This window comes from Propithecus coquereli, unplaced genomic scaffold, assembly GCF_000956105.1.
Source record: "Propithecus coquereli isolate 6110/MARCELLA unplaced genomic scaffold, Pcoq_1.0 Scaffold239, whole genome shotgun sequence".
Taxonomy (NCBI): domain Eukaryota; kingdom Metazoa; phylum Chordata; class Mammalia; order Primates; family Indriidae; genus Propithecus; species Propithecus coquereli.
Window position 1 is genome coordinate 1,452,353 of NW_012147941.1, and position 21,088 is coordinate 1,473,440.

Genomic DNA, 21,088 nt, shown 5'->3' on the forward strand with positions numbered 1-21,088 from the left:
AGGCTGGTTTCGAACTCCTGAGCTCAAACAATCCACCCGCTTCGGCCTCCCAGAGTGCTAGGATTACGGGCGTGAGCCACTGCACCCGGCCGCACAAATTTTTTAATTTTTAAGAAATCTGATTTTTCTTTTATTGCTGTGCTTTTGGTGTAATATTTAAGAATTCAAGGTCATGAAGATTTTCTTCTGTTTTCCTAAGATATTCATTGGTTAGCTCTTAAATTTACGTCTGTGATCCATTTTGCGTGAATTTTGTACATGGTGTAAGTAAGGTAAGGGTCTAACTTCATTCTTTTGCATATGGATGTCCTTCTTCTCAGCATCATTTGTTGAAAAGACTTCACTCTCCCATTGAATGGTTTTGGCATCCTGTCAAAAATTAATTGACCATATGTATATGGCATTATCTCTAGACCCTCAGTTCTTTTCCATGGGTCCATATGTCTGTCCTTAATCCAAGTACACAATGTTTGGATTACTGTAGCTTTGTTGTAAGTGTTGAAGTCAGGAATTGTGAATCTTCCAACTTTGTTCTCTTTCAGGATTATTTTGGCAATTAGAGGTCCCTTGAGATTCCATATGAATTTTAGGATGGGTTTTTTGTTGTTGTTGTTGTTTGTTTTGTTTTGTTTTTAGCCACCCTAGGATGAGTTTTTCTATTTCTTAAATACTATTGGGATTTTGATAGGGATTACATTGAATCTGTAGATTGGTTTGGGTAGTGTTGTCATCTTAACAATATTAAGTCTTCTAATCCATGATCTTTCCATTTATTTAGGTATATCTTTAGTTTTCTTCAGCGGTATTTTACACTTTTCAGTGTACACATCTTTTGCCTCATTGGTTAAATTTATTCCTAAGTATTTTATTCTTTTTGGTGCTATTGTAAATGGAATTGTTTTTAAAATTTCCTTTTCAAATTATTCATGGCACATGTATAGAAAGACAGCTGATGTTTTTAATTCATTCATTAGCTCTAACAATATTTTGTGGGTTCTTTAGGGTTTTCTCCACATAAGATCATGTCACCTGCAAACAGATAATTTTATGTTTTCCTTTCCAATTTGGATACCTTTTTTCCCTTTCTTGCCAAATCTCTCTGGCTAGAATATCTGGCACTGTATTGAACAGAAATGGCAAAAACATCATCCTTGTCTTATTAAAGCTTTCAGTTTTTTACCACTGAATATGATATTAGCTGTAGATTTTTCATATGTGGCCTTTATCACTTTGAGGACATTTGCTGCTGCTTTTTTTTTTTTTTTTTTTTTGAGACAGAGTCTCCCTCTGTTGCCCCGGATAGAGTGAGTGCGATGGCATTGCCATAGCTCACTGCAACCTCAAACGCCTGGACTCAAGCGATCCTCCTGCTTCAGCCTCCTGAGTGGCTGGGACTACAGGTGTGCACCATGACGCCTGGCCAATTTTTCTGTTTTTAGTAGAGACAGGGACTTGCTCTTGCTCAGGCTGGTCTCGAATTTTTGAGCTCAAGCAGTCCTCCCACTTCAACCTCTCAGAGTGCTAGGATTAAAGGCATGAGCTACTTCGCTCTGCCTAACATTTGCTTCTATTTGTAGTTTATTGAGCATTGTCAAATGTGTTTTCTATATCAATTGAGGTTATCATGTGGGTTTTCCCCCCTCTATTAATGTGTATTTGATTAATTTTTATATGTTGAATGAACCATCCTTACATTCTGGGAACTAATGTCACTTGGTTGTGTTGATTTGCTACTATTTTGTTGAGCATTTTTATATTAATTTTCATAAGGGATCTGGTCTATAGTTTTCTTATAGTGTTTTAGTCTGACTTTGGTATCAGGGTAATGCTGGCCTGATTGCATTGGTCAGGAAGTGTTCCCTCTTCCATTTTTGGGAAGAGTTTAAGAAGAATTAGTGTTAATTCTTTAAATATTTGGTGGAACTCACCAGTGAAACCATCTGTTCCTGAGCTTTCTTGTTGTGAAGTTTTTAATTATTTTTCCAATCTCCTTACTAGTTATGGGGCTTATCAGAGTTCCTATTACTTCTTGAGTCAGTTTTGGTACTTTCTATTGTGTATTTGTAGGGATTTGACCATTTCATCTAGCTTATCTAATTTGTTGACATACAATGTTCGTAGCGTCTCTTTTAATCCTTATTTCCGTAAAAATCGATAGTAATGTCCCCATTTTCATTTTTGACTTTAGTAATTTGAGTGTTTTTTTTTTTTTTCTCCTTAGTCATTCTAGCTAAAGGTTGTCAATTTTGTAGATATTTTCAAATAACCAGCTTTTGGTTTTATTGTTTTTCTCTATTATTTTTCTAGTCTCTATTTTATTTATCTCCACTCTAAGCTTTATTATTTTCTTTCTTCTGCTGGCTTTATGTTTATTTTGCTCTTCTTTTTCTAGTTCCTTAAGGTATAAAATTAAGTTATAGATTTGAGATCTTCTTTTTAACATATGTAATTACAGCTATAAATTTCCCTCTTAGCATTGCTTTCACCATATCACGTAAGTTTAATATGTTGTGTTTTTGTTCATTTCAAAGTATTTTCTAATTTTGCCTTTCTGATTTCTTCTTTGACACATTGGTTGTTTAAGATTGTGTTGTTTAATTTTCACATATTTGTGAATTTTCCAGTTTTCCTTCTGTTATTGATTTCTTGTTTTATTCCATTGTGATTGGAAAAGATATTCATTATTTTTTATATTTTCTTCTCTCAGCGGGTATTTCTGTGGGACTTGGATGAAACCATCATCATCTTCCACTCTCTTCTTACTGGATCTTATGCCCAAAAGTATGGAAAGGTAATTTAAGTCTTCCTTTGTTGTAACCGTCCCTCTTCTGGATTACATAGGTACATAACTAAAATGATTTTCTCTGCTACCTCCATCTTACCCTCTTGGCTTTCACTTTCCATATAAAACTTCAGTAGATGGCTTGCACCAGGCAGTCTACATGGTAAAGCTAGAGACTGCTAGGACCAGTGCTGAAAGCTTAAGTTGTTTGAGAGTGACATTTTATGAAGATTAAAGTATATGGCCCGGTGCAGTGGCTCATGCCCGTAATTCCAGCAGTTTGGGAGGCCAAGACAGGAGGATCACTTGAGGACAGAAGTTTTATACTAGCCTGGGCGACATAGCACAACTCTGTCTCTACAAAAATAAAATTACCCGAGCACGGTGACATGACACACACCTGCAATCCCAATTACTTGGGCGACTAAGGTGGGAGGATCGCTTGAGCCCGGGGTTCAAGGTTTCAGTGAGCTATGATCACACCACTGCACTCCAGTCTGGGCAACGGAGCAAATACAGGAATGAGGCCCAAAACAGAGTAGAGTCTCGGGATTATAATCCAAAGACTGATCTTTTATACCTTAAGACACTTTTAACAGCCCAAACTGAGCATTTCATTTAGCCACGTATGTGCCAGGTATGTATGAGTAAAATATATAGATAAAATGTCTTTCTAAAATAGATTATATGCCTTTTTAAACTAAATATACCAAACAAAATTTAACTTGCTTTATCTTCAATGTAAACATCAATTTTTTTATTTTTTATTTTATTTATTTATTTATTTTTGTTGAGACAGAGTCTTGCTCTGTTGCCCGGGCTACAGTGCCGTGGCGTCATCCTAGCTCAAATCAAACTCATGGGCTCAGGCGATCCTCCTGCCTCAGCCTCCCAAGTGGCTGGGACTACAGGCACATGCCACTATGCTCAGCTCATTTTTTCTATTTTTAGTAGAGACAGGATCTCACTCTTGCTTAGGCTGGTCTCAAACTTCTAAGCTCAAGCAATCCTCCTGCCTCGGCCTCCCAGAGTGCTAGGATTACAGGCATGAGCTGCCACGCCCAGCTGTAAACAACAATTTTAACAGAAGGATGAGCTGTTTTAAGAAGATTAAGGCTGTGTGTTTCTACACTAAATTACCTCAAAGCTCATATTTCTGTGAATAAATTTTATAAAAATATCTGTCCCCATCTGGGTACAGTGGTACGCACCTGTAGCCCAGCTACTTGGGAGGCTAAGGCAGGAGGATTGCTTAAGCCCAGGAGTTTGCATCCAGCCTGGGCAACATAGCAAGATCCCCATCCCTAAAAATAAAAATTCAAATATAATATCTGCCTACTTTGCCATCTTACTACTTCCAGTTATTTTGTATTTCTGTTAGGAGTATTTTCCATAGACTTATAGTATTTAGGCTGGCCCACTGACATAAGCTCGTAAGCTACGTAACTAAGCTGGTTTCAAGAATTTATAAAATAAGAGCATACAGCCTCTAACTGAAAGACTGATGGTTCATTTTTAAGCAGCTTGCATTGGTTTTCTTGCAAATATTTTGGTTCTGCAGCTTTTCTTCCTGATTGTTGAGATTATCAGATAACTGGCTTTTAGTGTTATGTTTTATGTGTGTACATATATGTGTGTGTACATGCAGGGAAGATAATGAGTATTATAATAGCAATATTTTAGCAATAGTTAGAATTTACTCTGGAACAGGGAATTTCCCAAAAATTCAGTGAATTTTTTTTTAAGTAGGAGGAGAGCTCCAAAGGGAATGATGGCTATAATTTTGACTGCAAAGCATAGAGGTGGTTTTTAAAAATATATCCTCTCTCCCCATTTACTTTTATAGTTTCTAGTTTCTAGAAACTGAAGTCCTCAAATTTTTAACTGTCCGTATCTTCTCTATTGCACAGTCCTGGATTCCTGTAACTGTAAATGAAATTGTATCAGTTATAGTTTGAAGCACTATTGTGGGCTTGTGTTGTTTTGGCCTTGACCCCAAATAATTTTGAAATACTTGAAGATTAGAACCAGTGCTGTGATTACCAAGACAAAGAAATTTTTCTGTTAATTGTCTTCTAGGACCCAACAGTAGTGATTGGCTCAGGTTTAACAATGGAAGAAATGATTTTTGAAGTGGCTGATACACATCTATTTTTCAACGATTTAGAGGTAAGCATTTTAAATTGTTTCTGTGCTTTGGTGAGAAGTTTTGTTCAATAACTGTTTTAAAGCCTATGCTTATTGTATTCAGAAGAAACACAGTGAGAGGGTAGGTATGGAGAGATCAGGTGGCCACTTAAGCATATATAGTCTTAGAGAAATAGTGCCATGGATGTGTCACCACAGTCTTGGTTCTGGCCCTCAATTTTATTGGCTCAAAAATTTGATTTTTGTTAGCTTATTTGGCAGTAATCTAGCACTAAGGGACATGCCAGCCTATCAGGTAAAACACTGACATGTAAACCAATATTCCAATTTATTAATCCATATTAAATAATGTATGTAAGATGGGCTTGATTATTTTTGTTCTCAATTATATATATATATATTTTTTTTTGAGACAGAGTCTCACTCTGTTGCCCTGGCTAGAGTGAGTGCCATGGCATCAGGCTAGCTCACAGCAACCTCAAACTCCTGGGCTCAAGCGATCCTACTGCCTCAGCCTCCCGAGTAGCTGGAACTACAGGCATGCGCCACCATGCCCACCTACTTTTTTCTATATATTTTTTTGTTGTCCCGATAATTTCTTTCTATTTTTTTTAGTAGAGACGGGGTCTCGCTCTTGCTCAGGCTGGTCTCGAACTCCTGAGCTCAAACAATCCGCCCGCCTCGGCCTCCCAGAGTGCTAGAATTATAGGCATGAGCCACCGCACCCGGCCCTCAGTTATATTTTGACTCTTCTTGAATTTTAGCTTCTTAAAAGATAGTCTCGGGGGGATGGGGCCAAAAAAAGATAGGGTCTTAATTTGTCAAGTCTATAAATGGTTATTCTAACCCTTTATATTCTATACATGTTTATTGTTCATATATAGGTTAACCTTGATGTACAGAATCATTTTTTAGTTAGGTGCCAGGAAAATTAAGAAACACTAAGAGCTTAATGGGGACATTTTTTGGCTTTGACATTTGAGTTCATCTTTGTGATAAACCTGGTGTAGCAGAAAGAGCACAGCACTGGGAGTTGGAAGACCAGAGCATGAATCTCAGATTGGGAAAGTTATGTTCCCATTCTGGGCCTCAGTTAAGCAGTCATCCTATGCAGGAAACTATTAACAGTGATTGTGTCTGGGGAGGGGAGTGTGTTGCTGGGACACAGAGGTGAGAGGAAGGAGACTCTACACTTCACGTCCTTTTGAATTTTGAGCGGTGTACTACATACATTACCTAGTTTTTGAAAATAGTAAACATTTTAAAGTAAAATAAGATAGCATTTAGAAATATAAAGTAATCTTTTTTTAAAAAATAGAATCTAATTCTCAATAGACAATTCTCCAATGAATTAAATCAATAGGGCTCTAAATTTCAGTACTTTTGTCTGAACTCCTTAATACTTTAAGTTTCCCTCAGCTTCACATATTGCTAAATTAGGACATCATAGTTTTTATTCAGCAAACATTTATTGAAAACCTACTATGTGCCAATAATTATTGCCAAATTGTATTTGTAATGATTTTCTAGACATAGTCCTCACTCAGGACTGAAATTTCTGTGAAGAATTTGACCTGAATGTGTTCCTGCCCCCCAGGTCAGTGGTTCTCAACTTTAGGGGGCATAAGAATCACCTGGGGAACTTCATAAAAATGGAGATTCTAGGACTTCAATCCCAGAAATTCTGATTTCAAGTAGGTCTGGGATGGACCCAAGAATATGCATTTTTTAAAAACTTCCCCAGAGGATTCTGATGCAGGTACCCTAGGTGGTATTAGAGGAGTACATCCATCAGAGTTAGGCAGTGGGTGGCATTTATATCAGTAGTAGCATGGGCTTGGTGGAAAGAACCTTGGATTAGAAGCAGAAAACTTAGGTTCTTTCTATTCTCTTTTTACCACTCACTAGTTGTATGACCTTGATAAAATCATTTCACCTCACTTTTAGAACATGAGGAGATTGAATTAGATGACCTCTCTGCCTCCTAAATTTGAATTTATAAATTTCTGTTTCAGTCATTCTCAGTTTTGATACCATGCTCTACTAGCATCTGTTTCATTTACAAAAATTTATTGGGTACATGCTCATAAGGGCATTGGACTAGACCAGAGGGATACAAAGGAGATGTAAGATGTGGCTCGTGCCCCAAGAGGCCTACAGTGTAATAGGACTTGCAGTCTAGTGTAGGTCGTAGATACACCTGAAGTATAAGGGAGCTTGTGCTTATTCCCATCAGCTGTTGGAGAAATGAACTATTGACAGAAGAGCAGAACTGAGGGATGGGATAGTTAAGGAAAATTTCATGAAGACTGTGGGATGTGAATCAGGCATAAAAGAAGTTGGGTAGCAAGGGGTGTGAAAGTGATCACCTACATGTAAGAGAGACCATAAGACATTTCATCATCCTGCCATTGTATGTGATCTGTTTACAATATGTCGTAGCAATAATAGCTCTTCTACTCCCGGGACTGAAATAGTGTGTTTTGTCTTTTAACAGGAGTGTGACCAGGTACATGTGGAAGATGTGGCTTCTGATGACAATGGCCAAGACTTGAGGTGATAAATACAATGATGTCTTGAACATCAGTACACCTGTTATGTGCAAGATCTGTGTAGGTGCGGAGGAAAACAAAGATGATGAATAAGATACAACTCTAAAAGTGCTCACAATCTATTAGAGGACACAGAAGCAAACATGGTAAACTATGACATACAGTGTGAGAAGGTGACAGTAGAAAATACAGTGGAGCACAGAGAAGGAAGTAATTCTGATGGGAATAAGGAGCAGGTGGTGCCAACAATGGAGAGGCCTTCTCAGTGGAGTAGCATCTGAGCAGGACCTTAAAGGATAGGTAGCAATGGCAGGATGAGGAGAAGCATTCCAAAGTGAAGGATATACTAGTTTCTTTTTGGCCAGATTTTCAGTCAGGAGAAAATGTGCTTCCAGACTGGGTAGTTTTAGATGCAAATAAGCATCTAAAATTTCACCAAGGAAACTAACTGCAGGAGTCTGATGGTGTCAGGAATAACCCTGTGGAAGACAGTCTTAAACATTTTATTATAGTGAAAGCCATACCAGTGAGGTCTCAGTGGCAAAATGGTTGCTCAAGTCTCCTTATTCCTCTTGTGGCTATTGTCTTCTGGTCTAGTAGTCTTAGCTAAGAATGATCCAAAATTTATCTAGCTTATATTTAAAGACCTTTAGTAAAAAAGACTGTCACATCTGTCTTTTTCATATTAATTTGTTTTAATGTTTATCCCTTTGCATAATTAAAATGTGCTTCCCAGTAACTACCCTAAAATTCAGTGTTCCCTCCAGGAATTCTCTAATACAGAGCAGAACTGGACATACCACCTTCGTATGAACTCAGTCAGACAGAGCTGAGAAGCTTGAAAGGTTTCACTTTCAGGAGCAGCATCCAATTATGCATGTTGTGGCATTGCACAGCCACAGAAGGCACCATTCTTATGAGACTTTACTGTTCTTTTTAGAAAAAAGCCTGATCTGAAGCAGTTTGTGATCCACCGTGAACCCCAGTTGTTTTTCCTCTTATACATGTGGCTATTTTATGCCTCGGCAGCTTTATTTTCTTAAATACAGAGTCTCACTCTTAACATACTGAACTTTATTTTGACTTTTGGGTGAACCAAGTTATCTCTAATTCTGTCAGTCTTTTTAAAATCTTTACGTATGAAATATTAATCCTTCCCAGTTTGTATAACTGTATTAGTTACCTGTTGTTGCTGTCTAATAATTACCGCAGAGCTTAGTTGCTTAAAATAATTAAATATTTATTATCTCAGAGTTTCTGTAGGTGAGGAACTTGAAAGTGTCTTGGCTACATAGTTCTTAATCAGGATCTCTGGAGTTGGAATCAAGATGTTGGCTGGAGTCTCTCACATGTCGCTGATGACAGGAGGCTTTAGTTGCTCACTGCATGTGCCTCTCTACGGGAAAGCTTGAATGCTCTCATGTGACAGCTGGCCTCTTCCAGAGCAAGCGCTCCAAGAGAGAGCAAGAGAAAGCTTAGTCTCTGAATTCTAACACTATCATTTTCACCACCTTCTTTTTATATTCTAAGTATAGCCCATACCTAAGGCAAGCAGAATTAGAAGAGAGGAGTATCAAAGAATTTGTGGACCTACTTTGAAGCTACTGACATTGACCCATGAACTTAATAAACTAACTAGCAGATCACTGGGGGAAAATCTGCCATTTTATCATTATTGGCATTTCGGGTCATTTCCTTCCATTATTTTTTTACATTTCTCCTTTTTACATAGTTGCAATCGTGTGTGTGTGTGTGACAAAATTTTATATTCTGCATTTTTCACTGTATGGTATTGTCTGTCATTAATGAAAAAGATGCTTTATCCCAGGCCAACCTCTAGTGAATGCTAGTGCTTGAATTGTTTCTTCCTCCCCTCCAAATCCTTTCTTTGATAGAACTCATAGAGGTGAGGAAGAGGACTAATGGAAGATAGACTCTGATATACGAAGATTAAAGGAGGAGATTCTTAAAACCATTATGAGATACCAGGAACAAGACAGAGAATCGCAGGTGGCTCTCAACCAAAAACCCCATACTGTATATAGATTTTTAATTTTCATTATCCTCTCTCTTTGCAGCAACTACAGTTTCTCAACAGATGGTTTCAGTGGCTCAGGAGGCAGTGGCAGCCATGGTTCCTCTGTGGGTGTCCAGGGAGGTGTGGACTGGATGAGGAAACTGGCTTTCCGCTACCGAAAAGTGAGAGAAATCTATGATAAGCATAAAAGCAATGTGGGTGGTAAGTGTGGCATACAGCCAGTCTAATTCTCTGTTTCTTTCTGATTTCCTGCTTTCCTTTCCAGGGATTCCTTAGATTCCCCTGGCAACTGCTTATGAATTATGCCACAGTAACATGTTCACTCTATAAAAAAATGGATGTTTGGTTGAAAACCTTTGAGGAGGAAGTTCTGCATTTCTAATGGACTTAGCTTAACTTTGCAGAGTTCTCTTATTCTCTTAGACAAATGCCTTTTTAAAGGACACATGTTCCACAGATTATGTTTGATGATATGTTTTATTCTTCAGTGACGACTACTGTCAGTACTAGTTATTAGGGTGCCACATTTTTTTGGCTGATTATTATAACCATCAGGACAAGTCAAGTAGAACTAGTTAGTAAATTTGTCCAGCATTGTAGGATGGCAATATCAATGTGTTATGATTTGAAGCACATTGGAAATTCTTTCTGTCCAGAAATATTTCAAATACCAGGTGCCACTATGCCTAAAATTCTGTTATTTAGAATTAATGAATCACAGATTGGTCAAATTAGAAGAGACATTAGAAATCTAATACAAATTCCTCATTTTACAGCTGAGAAAATTGATGTCCATCACAGGGTAGTAAGGGCAACTTACCCATGGTCACATTGCAAGCTTGTGACCCTTCCATGGTTGGAATCCATAACCTAACTTTTGGTCCAGTGCATTTTACATTCATGTGTTCCTTTTTTGGTGAGATACCCTTATGAGAAGATACTTAAAACTGTGAACCATCACCCTCAAAGATGTACATGCCCACGAAGTGTACATGAGGTATATTACTCCAGGTCAAGAGTCCTTTAACTGCACCATGCTGCCTTACAGGGTGGTGCAGAGTGTAGTTCAGTTGGCTTTAAAATTCAGTTTGGTTCATTTCTGTTTAGCCCTCTAAAACCAGATAAAAATCATGGGCTTCCAGACATTAGGAATCTAATTTACTTTTTTCAGATTCCCCTTTTTATTGTTTATTTCTTCTCATGATTTAGCACTAGTATTTTTTATTTTGGCAATTCCAAGTCTTTTTGTTATACTTTTCCTCTCTCACAGACATTAGCCTTTTTTTTTTGTTAGTTTTCATATATAACCTAAGTATCTGATCCTTTCCCTGCCCAGTGCCTACACCTGGTTTCCTAAAGAAAGTGCTTTAACCCTCTGTGAGAATCCCCTGAGCCTACTTTGGGGAACAGATTAAAAAGTAATGTCCAGCTGTATGTTTTATACAATATGAATTAACAAAAGTACCACATCATATATTAAGTATGTGACATATAGGTACTGGTTTTATTGTTGTTTTATCCAAAATGTTAAATAAGAGTCATCTAATTCTAGGCTTGCATTTTGAAACCATCAGTCAAAACAGATTATACTCCAAGTTCTCCTCACAGAAATGCCTTCTGCTTTTATGGAGTATTGCTAATAGAATAGTATAGCTAACAGAATTTTTTTTTTTTTTTTAACCTTCACTACAGAAAATTCAGAGCCAGATTTATTTGAATATTTTAACTCAAGTGTCCAACAACAAGCTCCCATCAAATTCTGTTTTGTTCTGTGCTTAATTGTCTAGTCTTACGCAGTATTTTAGTCTATCAGCTGGAGTTGTTTCAGAAGTAAGTACAGTACAGAGAGTTGCTCATTCACCCTGGAATCTCAAGTTGACATATTCTGACACAGGTGGAAGTGCAGTCACCATGGAGTCGTGTATAGTAATAGAAAGACTTCCTGAGACAAAAAGCTACTAACTTATATGTAAGCTTAGACCCGACCCCTTTCTCCCTTGGACTTTGGTTTCTTTAGAAAGAAATTAGAACTGCTGAGGACTCCTCCAGCTGTAATACTCATTTTTCCCACTTTGGTTCTTGATGTCATGTTCTAAAGCAGTGCCACTCAAAGTGTGGTCCACTGGTCTGCAAGTGATGTTACTGGTTAGTGAGGAAAAAGGGAGCCTGAACCGGAACGCAGTCATGTTTCTGTCAGCTGATTTTATTGTTGTCTTGCCCCATAACAAAACATTCTGATGAAGAAAGTCAAAATGGCTTTTTAAGGAGCACTATTCTAAGATTTTTCTAAGAAGAGAAATATATTAGCTCAGGAAAATATTTTAGTGACTCACATTATTTTTAAATTGAATTTAGAAGTGGCTTTCTCAGTATCAGCAAGTATGTGTTGTCAAATGATAAACATGTCTGCCTTTATTCCCAAAGGCCTCCTCAGTCCCCAGAGAAAGGAAGCACTGCAGAGATTAAGAGCAGAAATTGAAGTTTTAACAGATTCCTGGTTAGGAACTGCACTAAAGTCCTTACTCCTCATCCAGTCCAGGTATGGAAATGATTCTTTTAGGTCTCATCTTTTCAGAGAGACACTCTTTACTACCCCAGCCCAGGACAGGCAGTTGCCTAACATAGATTTTGAGATAGGGGAGAGAGAAGTCGAAATGCTGCTGCAGGGAAGTATTTAGGTTAGGGTGGGAGGCAAGGTCATTTTATGTTAACAGAATACCTTAGAGTTTTCAGAGAAGATTTATACATGAAATCCTTTTTCTTTCCCCTTACTTTTTGCTCACAAAATTAAAACTCAGTAACCCATAATCTCCAGTCCAGGAGATGGGCCTAGGGACATATCACGAATATCCTAAGTGTAGGAAACTCCAAGAAGTGTACTCAGTCCCACTGAAAAAGGCAAGAATCAAAAGAAAAAGGGCACAGTAAGCAGATTAAGGAGCTATCAGCATGAAGCTTAGACCAGGAAATAAATGTAGCCATGTCTACACCAGTATCCTATTGCTCCCTCCCTTATAGCAGGAATTCCAGATGTACAACCTAGTAAACAGTAAAACTGACACTGAGGGCTGGATATCCGGTGAGGGTAAAGGACATGTAAAATCAATGTGTATTATAGAATCTGTGTTGCTGTTGTGTGAAGAGCAGAGAGAACTTAAATCGTATCTCATTTACAGACTGAATTACATTCAGATAAAATAGTACAGCACCTGAGAGCTTTTTGCTATTTGTTTTCTGAAATATGGTATCAATGATACCGGTTGGTAGTATTTGCTAACAAGTGTTTGTGAGCTAGAATGATCATTAGGCAAGAATTAAGTTGCTGCTCTGTGTCCACTGAGAGACAAAAAAGGGTAGGATCTCTTAATAATATAGAAAATAAATAACCTGAAATAATAAGAGCATAATAATAACAATAGCTGAACATTGGTACTGAATGTATCATACCAGGCCCTTTGAGGTTAATTTTTAATAATTAGATCCTGAAGAGGTGACCCATTTGAATTCTTACTCCAGGTCAGTTTAGTTTCATCTGTTTCTTTTCTTTTTCTTCTTACTCCCTTGTAGAAAGAATTGTGTGAATGTTCTGATCACTACCACCCAGCTGGTTCCAGCCCTGGCCAAGGTTCTCCTTTATGGACTAGGAGAAATATTTCCTATTGAAAACATCTATAGTGCTACCAAAATTGGTATGGTTTCTATTCTGTTTCTTGTCACTGGTCTTACAATAAAACTTTCTACTCATGATATGCCTATTATTTGCCAGCCTCTCTATTAGAAACTTTATATATAGTATCTATAATCCTCACAACAGTCTTCCGATATTCCTGATAAGACAGTTGAGGCTTAGCAGTTATATAGGTTGCTCGAGGCCTAACAGCTAGTTAGTTACGTAAACATATCTTTTATAATATTTGAAAGAACATAATATCTAGCTTAGAAATCTATGTTTGCCTCATTTCAAGTTGCTCTGTCTTTTTGTCAGAGAATAGATGATAGGAAAAACACTAGATTTAAAATCAAGGACTAAACTGAATACTTAAAAATGGTTAAAATCCTTCTCACCCATTAGGATGGCTACTGTCAAAAAATAACAAGTGTAGGCCAGGCGCGGTGGCTCACGCCTGTAATCCTAGCTCTCTGGGAGGCCGAGGCGGGCGGATCGTTTGAGCTCAGGAGTTTGAAACCAGCCTGAGCAAGAGCGAGACCCCGTCTTTACCAAAATTAGAAAAGAAATTAATTGGACAACTAAAAATATATAGAAAAAATTAGCCGGGCATGGTGGCACATGCCTGTATTCCCAGCTACTCGGGAGGCTGAGGCAGGAGGATCGCTTGAGCCCAGGAGTTTGAGGTTGCTGTGAGCTAGGATGACGCCACGGCACTCTAGCCCGGACAACACAGTGAGACTCTGTCTCAAAAAAAAAAAAAAAATAACAAGTGTTGGTGAGGATGTGGAAAAATTGGAACCTTGTGTACTGTTGGCATAACTGTAAAATAATGCAGATGTCGCCAGGCACAATGGCACATACCTGTAGTCCCATCTACCTGGGTGTTGGAGGCAGGAGGATTGCTTGAGCCTGGGAGTTCACATTCAGCCTGGGCAACATAATGAGATCCTGTCTCTTTAAAAAAAAAAAAGATGAAACTGTTATGAAAAATTGTATAATGGCTCCTCAAAAAAAATAAATATTAGAAGTACCATATGAGCTAGCCATCCTACTTCTGGGTAAATATCTAAAAGAATTAAGTCTCAGATTCTTGGGATATATCCAAATATCCAAAAGCAGGTTCTCAAAGAGATTATTTGCACACCCATATTTATGGGAGCATTATTCACAATAGCCAAAAAGTAGAAGTAACCCAAATGTCCATCAGTAGATGAATGAATAAACAAAATGTGGTATAGACATACAAATTATTCAGTCTTAAAAGGGAAAAAAGTTGTGACACATGCTGCAACATGGATGAACCTTGAAGACATTATGCTAAGTGAAATAAGCCAGTCACAAAAAGACAAATACTGCATGATTCCACTTACATGAGGTACCTAGAGTAGTCAAATTCTTAGAAACAGAAAGTAGAATGGTGGTTACCAGGCTAAAGGGAAGGAGGAAATAGGGAGTTAATGTTTAATGGGTTTAGAATTTCAGTTTTATAACATGAAAAGGTTTTAGAGAACTGCTGGACAACAGTGTGAGAATACTTAAATACTACTGAACTATACATTTAAAAATGGTTAAGATGGTAAATTTTATGTTATGTGTTTTCTATCACAATTAAAATTTTTTTAAAGTTTAAATTAGTGAATTATAAGTTATGCATATTTTACCACAATTTTTTAACAAAGTGAAAAGAAAATAAAAATCACAGAGTGAGATTTAAGTCCTGGCTCCCCTATTTACTGACTCTTACCTTAGCCAAATTATCTTACCTCCTGAGCCTCAGTTTTCTCATGTAATTGAAAATCTATTGGGAAGTTGTGAAAATCAAATGAGACTACATATATGAAGGTAGTTTTTAACCTCTAAAAATATATTTAATACCAAGTGTATAAAGTAATAAGTACTCATATTATTTGCTGGATTAATTAGTTGGCATCAGGTTTATACAAAACTACTTGTGCAGCTGAGAAGACAGAAGAATGTCTCACTCTAATTCTGTGTGTGCTCTGGGGAAACCATCCACTTGGCCCCATATCTTTTAGTCTGTGTATGTAGTCCCTACTTCCCTATTGTAGCAAAGGTAAGCAGGGTCCTGGAGTTTAAACATGAGCTGTGGTCATTCATTTTCCAATCTGTACTACATGCCTGTTGATCAGCTTTTTACATAAAAAATAGATCTAATTTTCTTTATATCCCAGTATCTGTGGAGATCATAAATAAGCCCACCAAATCCTATTGACACTTGTGTTTTTCCTTCATTCAACAAATGTTTTCTAGGTGCAGGTTGATCAGAAAAAATATATATATATTTATTGATCACCTTTTATGTCCCAGGCATTGTTCTAGGTACTGGGGATGTAGCGGTTAACAAAAAAGAAAAAATCCCTGCCCCATGGGATAAGACAGTCGTTGAATAAGTAAAACAAAATATGTCAGATGGTAATAAGTACTGTGGATAAAAATCAGTCAGGGACCGGGCGCGGTAGCTCACGCCTGTAATCCTAGCACCCTGGGAGGCCGAGGCGGGTGGATCGCTCAAGGTCAGTAGTTCTAGACCAGCCTGAGCAAGAGTGAGACCCCGTCTCTACTAAAAAATAGAAAGAAATGATCTGGGCAACTAAAAATACATATATAAAAAATTAGCCGGGCATGGGGGAACATGCCTGTATTCCCAGCTACTCGGGAGGCTGAGGCAGAAGGATAGCTTGAGCCCAGGAGTTTGAGGTTGATATGAGCTAGGCTGACGCCACGGCACTCACTCTAGCCCGGGCAACAGAACAAGACTCTGTCTCAAAAAAAAAAAAAAAAGTCAGGGAGCAAAGGTAGGTCATGTTTTAAATAGGAGTTACAGAAGGCCTCAGTGAACAGGTATCTTTTGAGCAAGGACGTAAGGCAATGAGCCATTAGTATATGTCTCGGGAAAGAACTGCTAAGGAGAGGAAACAGTGGGAAAAGTTGGGGTCATGTTCAAGGAAGAACAAGGGAGAAAGAATAGTAGGAAATAAGATTGAGAGGTTAAAGGAGAGTGTGGGGAATTTCTGTAGGGCCTTAGAGAATGAAATGCACTTAAGATTTTGAGCAGAAGAGTGACATGATCTGACTTACACTTTTTTTTTTGGTAGAGATGGGGTCTTGCTCTGGCTCAGGCTGGTCTCGAACTCCTGGCCTCAAGCAATCCTCCTGCCTCCCAAAGTGCTGGGATTGCCAGCATAAGGCACCACACGCAGCCTGACTGATATTTTAAATGGATTAGTCTCACTAAGACCCTCCTCAAGGGTCTTGAGGAGGATAGCAGGTAGAAAAGTTGGGTGGCTTCCAGATGGTATTAATAGCAGCAGAGGTTGAGAAGTAATCAGTTACCGGGTGACAGTATGAAGGCAGAACTGACAGGATTTGCTGATAGTTTGGATGTAGGATTTGAAAAAAAAAGAAGTTAAGGATGATTCCAAGGATTCGGGCCTAAGCAACTGAAAGGATGAAGATGTCATTCACTGAGATGGAAAAGACTGTGAAAGAATGATTCGGAGTTTAGTTTTGGACATGTTGAATTTGAAATTATTATTAAACTTCCAAATGGAGATGTCAAGTAGGCAGTTGGATATCTGATTCTGGAAGTCAAGAGGTACTGACTAGATATACAAACTTGTGAGTTCTCATGTACACATGGTTATTTAAGACTGGATGAGATCATAGAAATGAATGCAGATAGCAAAAAATAGAGGTCCGAGAGCTAAGCCATGGAGTCCTCTAATATTTAAATGTTTGGATCATGAGGAAGACCCAGCAGAAGTGTCAGAAGGATTGCCCTTGAGGAATGAGGAGAATGGTGTCTTGAAAGACAAAGGAAGGGTGATCAACTCTATCACATGTTGTTGATGAGTCAAATGAGACCTGAGAACTGAAGGTGGTTTTTAACTACTTGAAGGTCATTAACTTTGACATGCAGTTTGAGTGGAGTGATAGGGATGAAACCCTAATTGGAATGGGTTTAAGAGAGAATGGAAAGAGAGGAGTTGGAGACAGCAATGATACAACTATATTGTTGTTGTGTATTGTTAGAGGAGATTTGTTTAAAGAAGAGCCAGAAATAAGGCAGTAGCTGGAAGGGGTATGTGGGCCTGAGGATTTATAAGATTCATAAGAGAAATTATATCAAATTTATATGTAGATGGAAATGATCCATTAGATGAGGAAAAATGATAATGGTACCTGCTGTGTGCTAGGCATTGCCAAGGCACTAGGAACACAGCAGTGACAAAAGTTCTCTGTCCTCCTGGACATTACCTTCAGTCAATGGTGTTAGGATAATTGGGTTATCCACATGGGGGAAAAAAGGCAGAATTGTTTTCCTTCTTTACATTCATAAAATAAATTGCAAGTAGATTAAAAACTTAACATGAGGTGGGAGGATTGCTTGAACCCAGGAGTTGGAGGTTGCAGTGAGTTATGATCGGACCACTGCACTTCAGCCTGTGTGACAGAGCAAGACCCTGTCTCTAAAAAAATTTAACATGAAAAGCAAAGCTTTAATTTTTAGAAGAAAGTATAGAAGAATATTAGTATGATATTAAGGTGAGGAAGGATCTCTTTTTAAAACATCAAAACGTATTATAAAAAAAAAGAAAATGATCATTTTGATTTCATGAAGCTTTTAACGTTATATACAACGAAAGATAACATCAAGCGACAAGCCACCAGCATAAGCCACCACACGTAGCCTGACTGATATTTTAAATGGATTAGTCTCACTAAGACCCTCCTCAAGAGTCTTGAGGAGGATAGCAGGTAGAAAAGTTGGGTGGCTTCCAGATGGTATTAATAGCAGCAGAGGTTGAGAAGTAATCAGTTACCAGGTGACAGTATGAAGGCAGAACAAGCTATACACTGGGAAAAGATACTTGTAAAACATTTAATTGACAATTAGTATACAGAATCTGTAAAGAATTCCTGCAAATCAATAAGCAGCAATTGCAAATATAGAATATAGAAAAATAGGCAAAAACCTTGACATAGCCAGTTTGCAGAAAAGGAAAACCAGACTGTCAGTAAACATATGAAAAATTCCTTAACCTCACCACTTAAGAAAGTGCAAATTAAAATGTGATGCATTTCACACCCATCAGGTAAAGAAGAATTAAGTCTTGACAGTGCCAAGCTTTGTTAAGGTAATGGGAACTCTTACTCTGCAGATGGAATTGAAAAGGAATATAACCTTTTTTGGACAACAGTTTGTTAATGTTTAATAAAGTTCGAGATGTACATGACCCTATGATCAATTCCACTTTGAGATATATGTACTTTTGAGCAGGGATCTGCAAATTACAGCTCATGGGCTAAATCCTGCCCCTTGCCTGTTTTTGTAAGGTTTTTATTGAAATGTAGTTATGCCCATTCATTTATATAGTTGCTTTCACACTGCAGTAGCAGAGTTGAATAGTTGGAACAGAGGCCATATGGCCTGCAAAGTCTGAAATATTTACTATCTGACTCTTTACAGAAAAAGTTTGCTGACCCCTGCCTTTGAGTAATTCTCATATGCGCAGGGAGGAGACATGTGCAAGGATTTTTTTGGTGCAGCCTTGTTCGTAATAGGAAATAATTGGTCTGTGAACCTGTTCGTGAACAGAAAATAGATAGATATATTCAAACAATGAAATGCTGTATTGCAGTTAAAGGCGAATGAACTAAAATTACATACTCATAAGGATTAATATGAAAAACAATGTTGAACACAAAAATACATCACAGATAAATATACAGTATGTGACGTTTATATTAAGGTTTAAAATGTTCACATTTTTAGGGGTGTTTAGGAAATTTCAAGTGAATCTATAATATCTTATTTTTAGGTAGTTAATGCAGGCGTCTGTGGGATTTTTTATTCTCCATTTTTTTTATGGCTGAATTATTTCATTTACAAGAGATTGAGTTGGAGTGAACATACATGAACACTCCCTTTGGATATTGCTGCTGCTGTTGCTGCTTTCCCTTGTCATGTCATAAGAACCCAGAACACTCTCCGAGCCTCTCACACCTTCCAGGTAGATTTTCTGTAGTGCTCATTATACCGAGTCCTGGCACCCACAGGCTCATCAATCTAATGGAAGTGATTTCATTCCCTCTGACAGTAAGTGTGCTTATTTGGTGGTTTTCCTCAGTCTCAGTTCATCCGGAGCTAATTTGTGAAGCTGCAGTGGGATCTGGTGCCATGGTAACCACAGTGGGAGGCTCGAGGCTTTCCTTCACAGAACTGTGAAATGGGAGCAAGGAGAGGACATATTTTTTCAGTTCCTCTGAAATGATTTCAAAGTGTGGTTCTCTTAATGGCCACTCTTTGATTTTGGCCATTAAAGAGAATTCTCATAATCACTTCTGAAAATATCAGAAGTGTTTCTGATAGAGGAAACCCAGGAATCAATGTTCTCTAAAGGCTTGGCTGGTCTTGCAGTTCACCAGCTTCAATTACTTGACGTTCGGTAAACTGCCTTGTCATTAGCCTCATCCTTCTGAATGGGAACGTGAATGTCCAGGATTGTTTTGAGATTGTAAATGGAAGTATTTTACCAATTGTATTGGAGTCATTTTTTCATGTAGCTAATCTTTACTTTGAGCTGTTTATAACTCTCTTTGTCTCTTAATCCTTTCGGAGGAGACATTCCAGAGTGTATTCCATCCTTGATTACTGCATGCCAGGATAATAAAAATACCTCTGTGTCCTTGTCTTCTAAATATGAGGTGTTCCCTTTGTTGAGTCTTAGGAGAAAGTCTAAAATCTGACTCATTTACAAGTTTTTTTTTTTCTATAGACAGATCATATTAGACCATGGGTCTGGTGGAGGTTGGCTTACATTGTAAGGCTGTAAGTTTGGAATTAGACAAAATTTTTCAATACCTTGAACATAATTCATTATTAGTTGAATTATTTAATGTTTGAACTGAATTGTGGGGCTTAAGATATGGACTATAACTCCAGCCAGACCAACAGAGTGAGACTGTCTAAAAAAAAAAAAAAAAAAGATATGGACTATAGTCCTCCGTTGAATCATTTGTGAGATTAATATACATTAACTCAGCAAACATTGAATGTGTCATATGAATGTAAGGTATGACAATGCTATTGTAAAGTGTTAATACTAAAAGGGGCCCAGCATGGTGGCTCATGCCTGTAATCCTAGCACTCTGGGAGGCCGAGGCAGGCAGATCGTTTGAGCTCAGGAGTTCAAGACCAGCCTGAGCAAGAGCAAGACCCCGTCTCTACTAAAAAAGATAGAAAGAAATTAGCTGGACAACTAAAAATATATCTAGAAAACATTAGCTGGGCATGGTGGTGCATGCCTGTAGTCCCAGCTACTTGGGAGGCTGAGGCAGAAGGATTGCTTGCGTCCAGGAGTTTGAGGTTGCTGTGAGCTAGGCTGACACCACGGCACTCTAGCCCGGGCAACAGAGTGAGACTCTGTCTAAAAAAAAAAAAAAACTAAAAGGGACCTAAGTACACCTAAAACAAGCCTTGTATTATAAGTGGGAGACTGAACCCAGAGTGCACTAGTGTCTGGTCCAGGTGTCTAGTCCATCTGTTTTGAGGTGCCACTTGGGCTATGGATGTCAAGATTTACACTTGCTCAGATGTGCCAAGCAGGACTTCTGAGTATGGAGGTATAAGTTCTTGTCAATTACGTTATAGTCATCTTAGATTTGTGTATTTGTATATTTATTGCAACTCTCCAGCAGATGGCAGTCAAGTGTCTTGAGGAAGAGACAGCTTTATCATACTCACACAGGAACCCTGGGACTAAGTCACTGGATCTAGCAAGAAGAAAGACTGAGAAGGTTAATGGAGCAGAATGAAGAAGGAAGCCAAAGTTAGGACCTTGCTTAACTGAAGAAGGTGGCAGAAACAGGGAAAT

General features: G+C 38.1%; 1 protein-coding gene across 2 annotated transcripts in view; it reads left to right on the plus strand.

Annotated features, from left to right (window-relative positions):
* EYA3 (EYA transcriptional coactivator and phosphatase 3) overlaps positions 1-21,088 on the plus strand; it is a 145,334-nt gene that overhangs the window by 116,578 nt on the left and 7,668 nt on the right. For both annotated transcript variants that reach the window (XM_012645996.1, XM_012645995.1), the window contains 6 exons: positions 2,708-2,791; positions 4,862-4,951; positions 7,428-7,486; positions 9,561-9,721; positions 11,945-12,059; positions 13,088-13,209. In XM_012645996.1, coding sequence (XP_012501450.1) covers positions 2,708-2,791; positions 4,862-4,951; positions 7,428-7,486; positions 9,561-9,721; positions 11,945-12,059; positions 13,088-13,209 — 631 coding nt within the window. The remainder of the gene's footprint in view (positions 1-2,707; positions 2,792-4,861; positions 4,952-7,427; positions 7,487-9,560; positions 9,722-11,944; positions 12,060-13,087; positions 13,210-21,088) is intronic.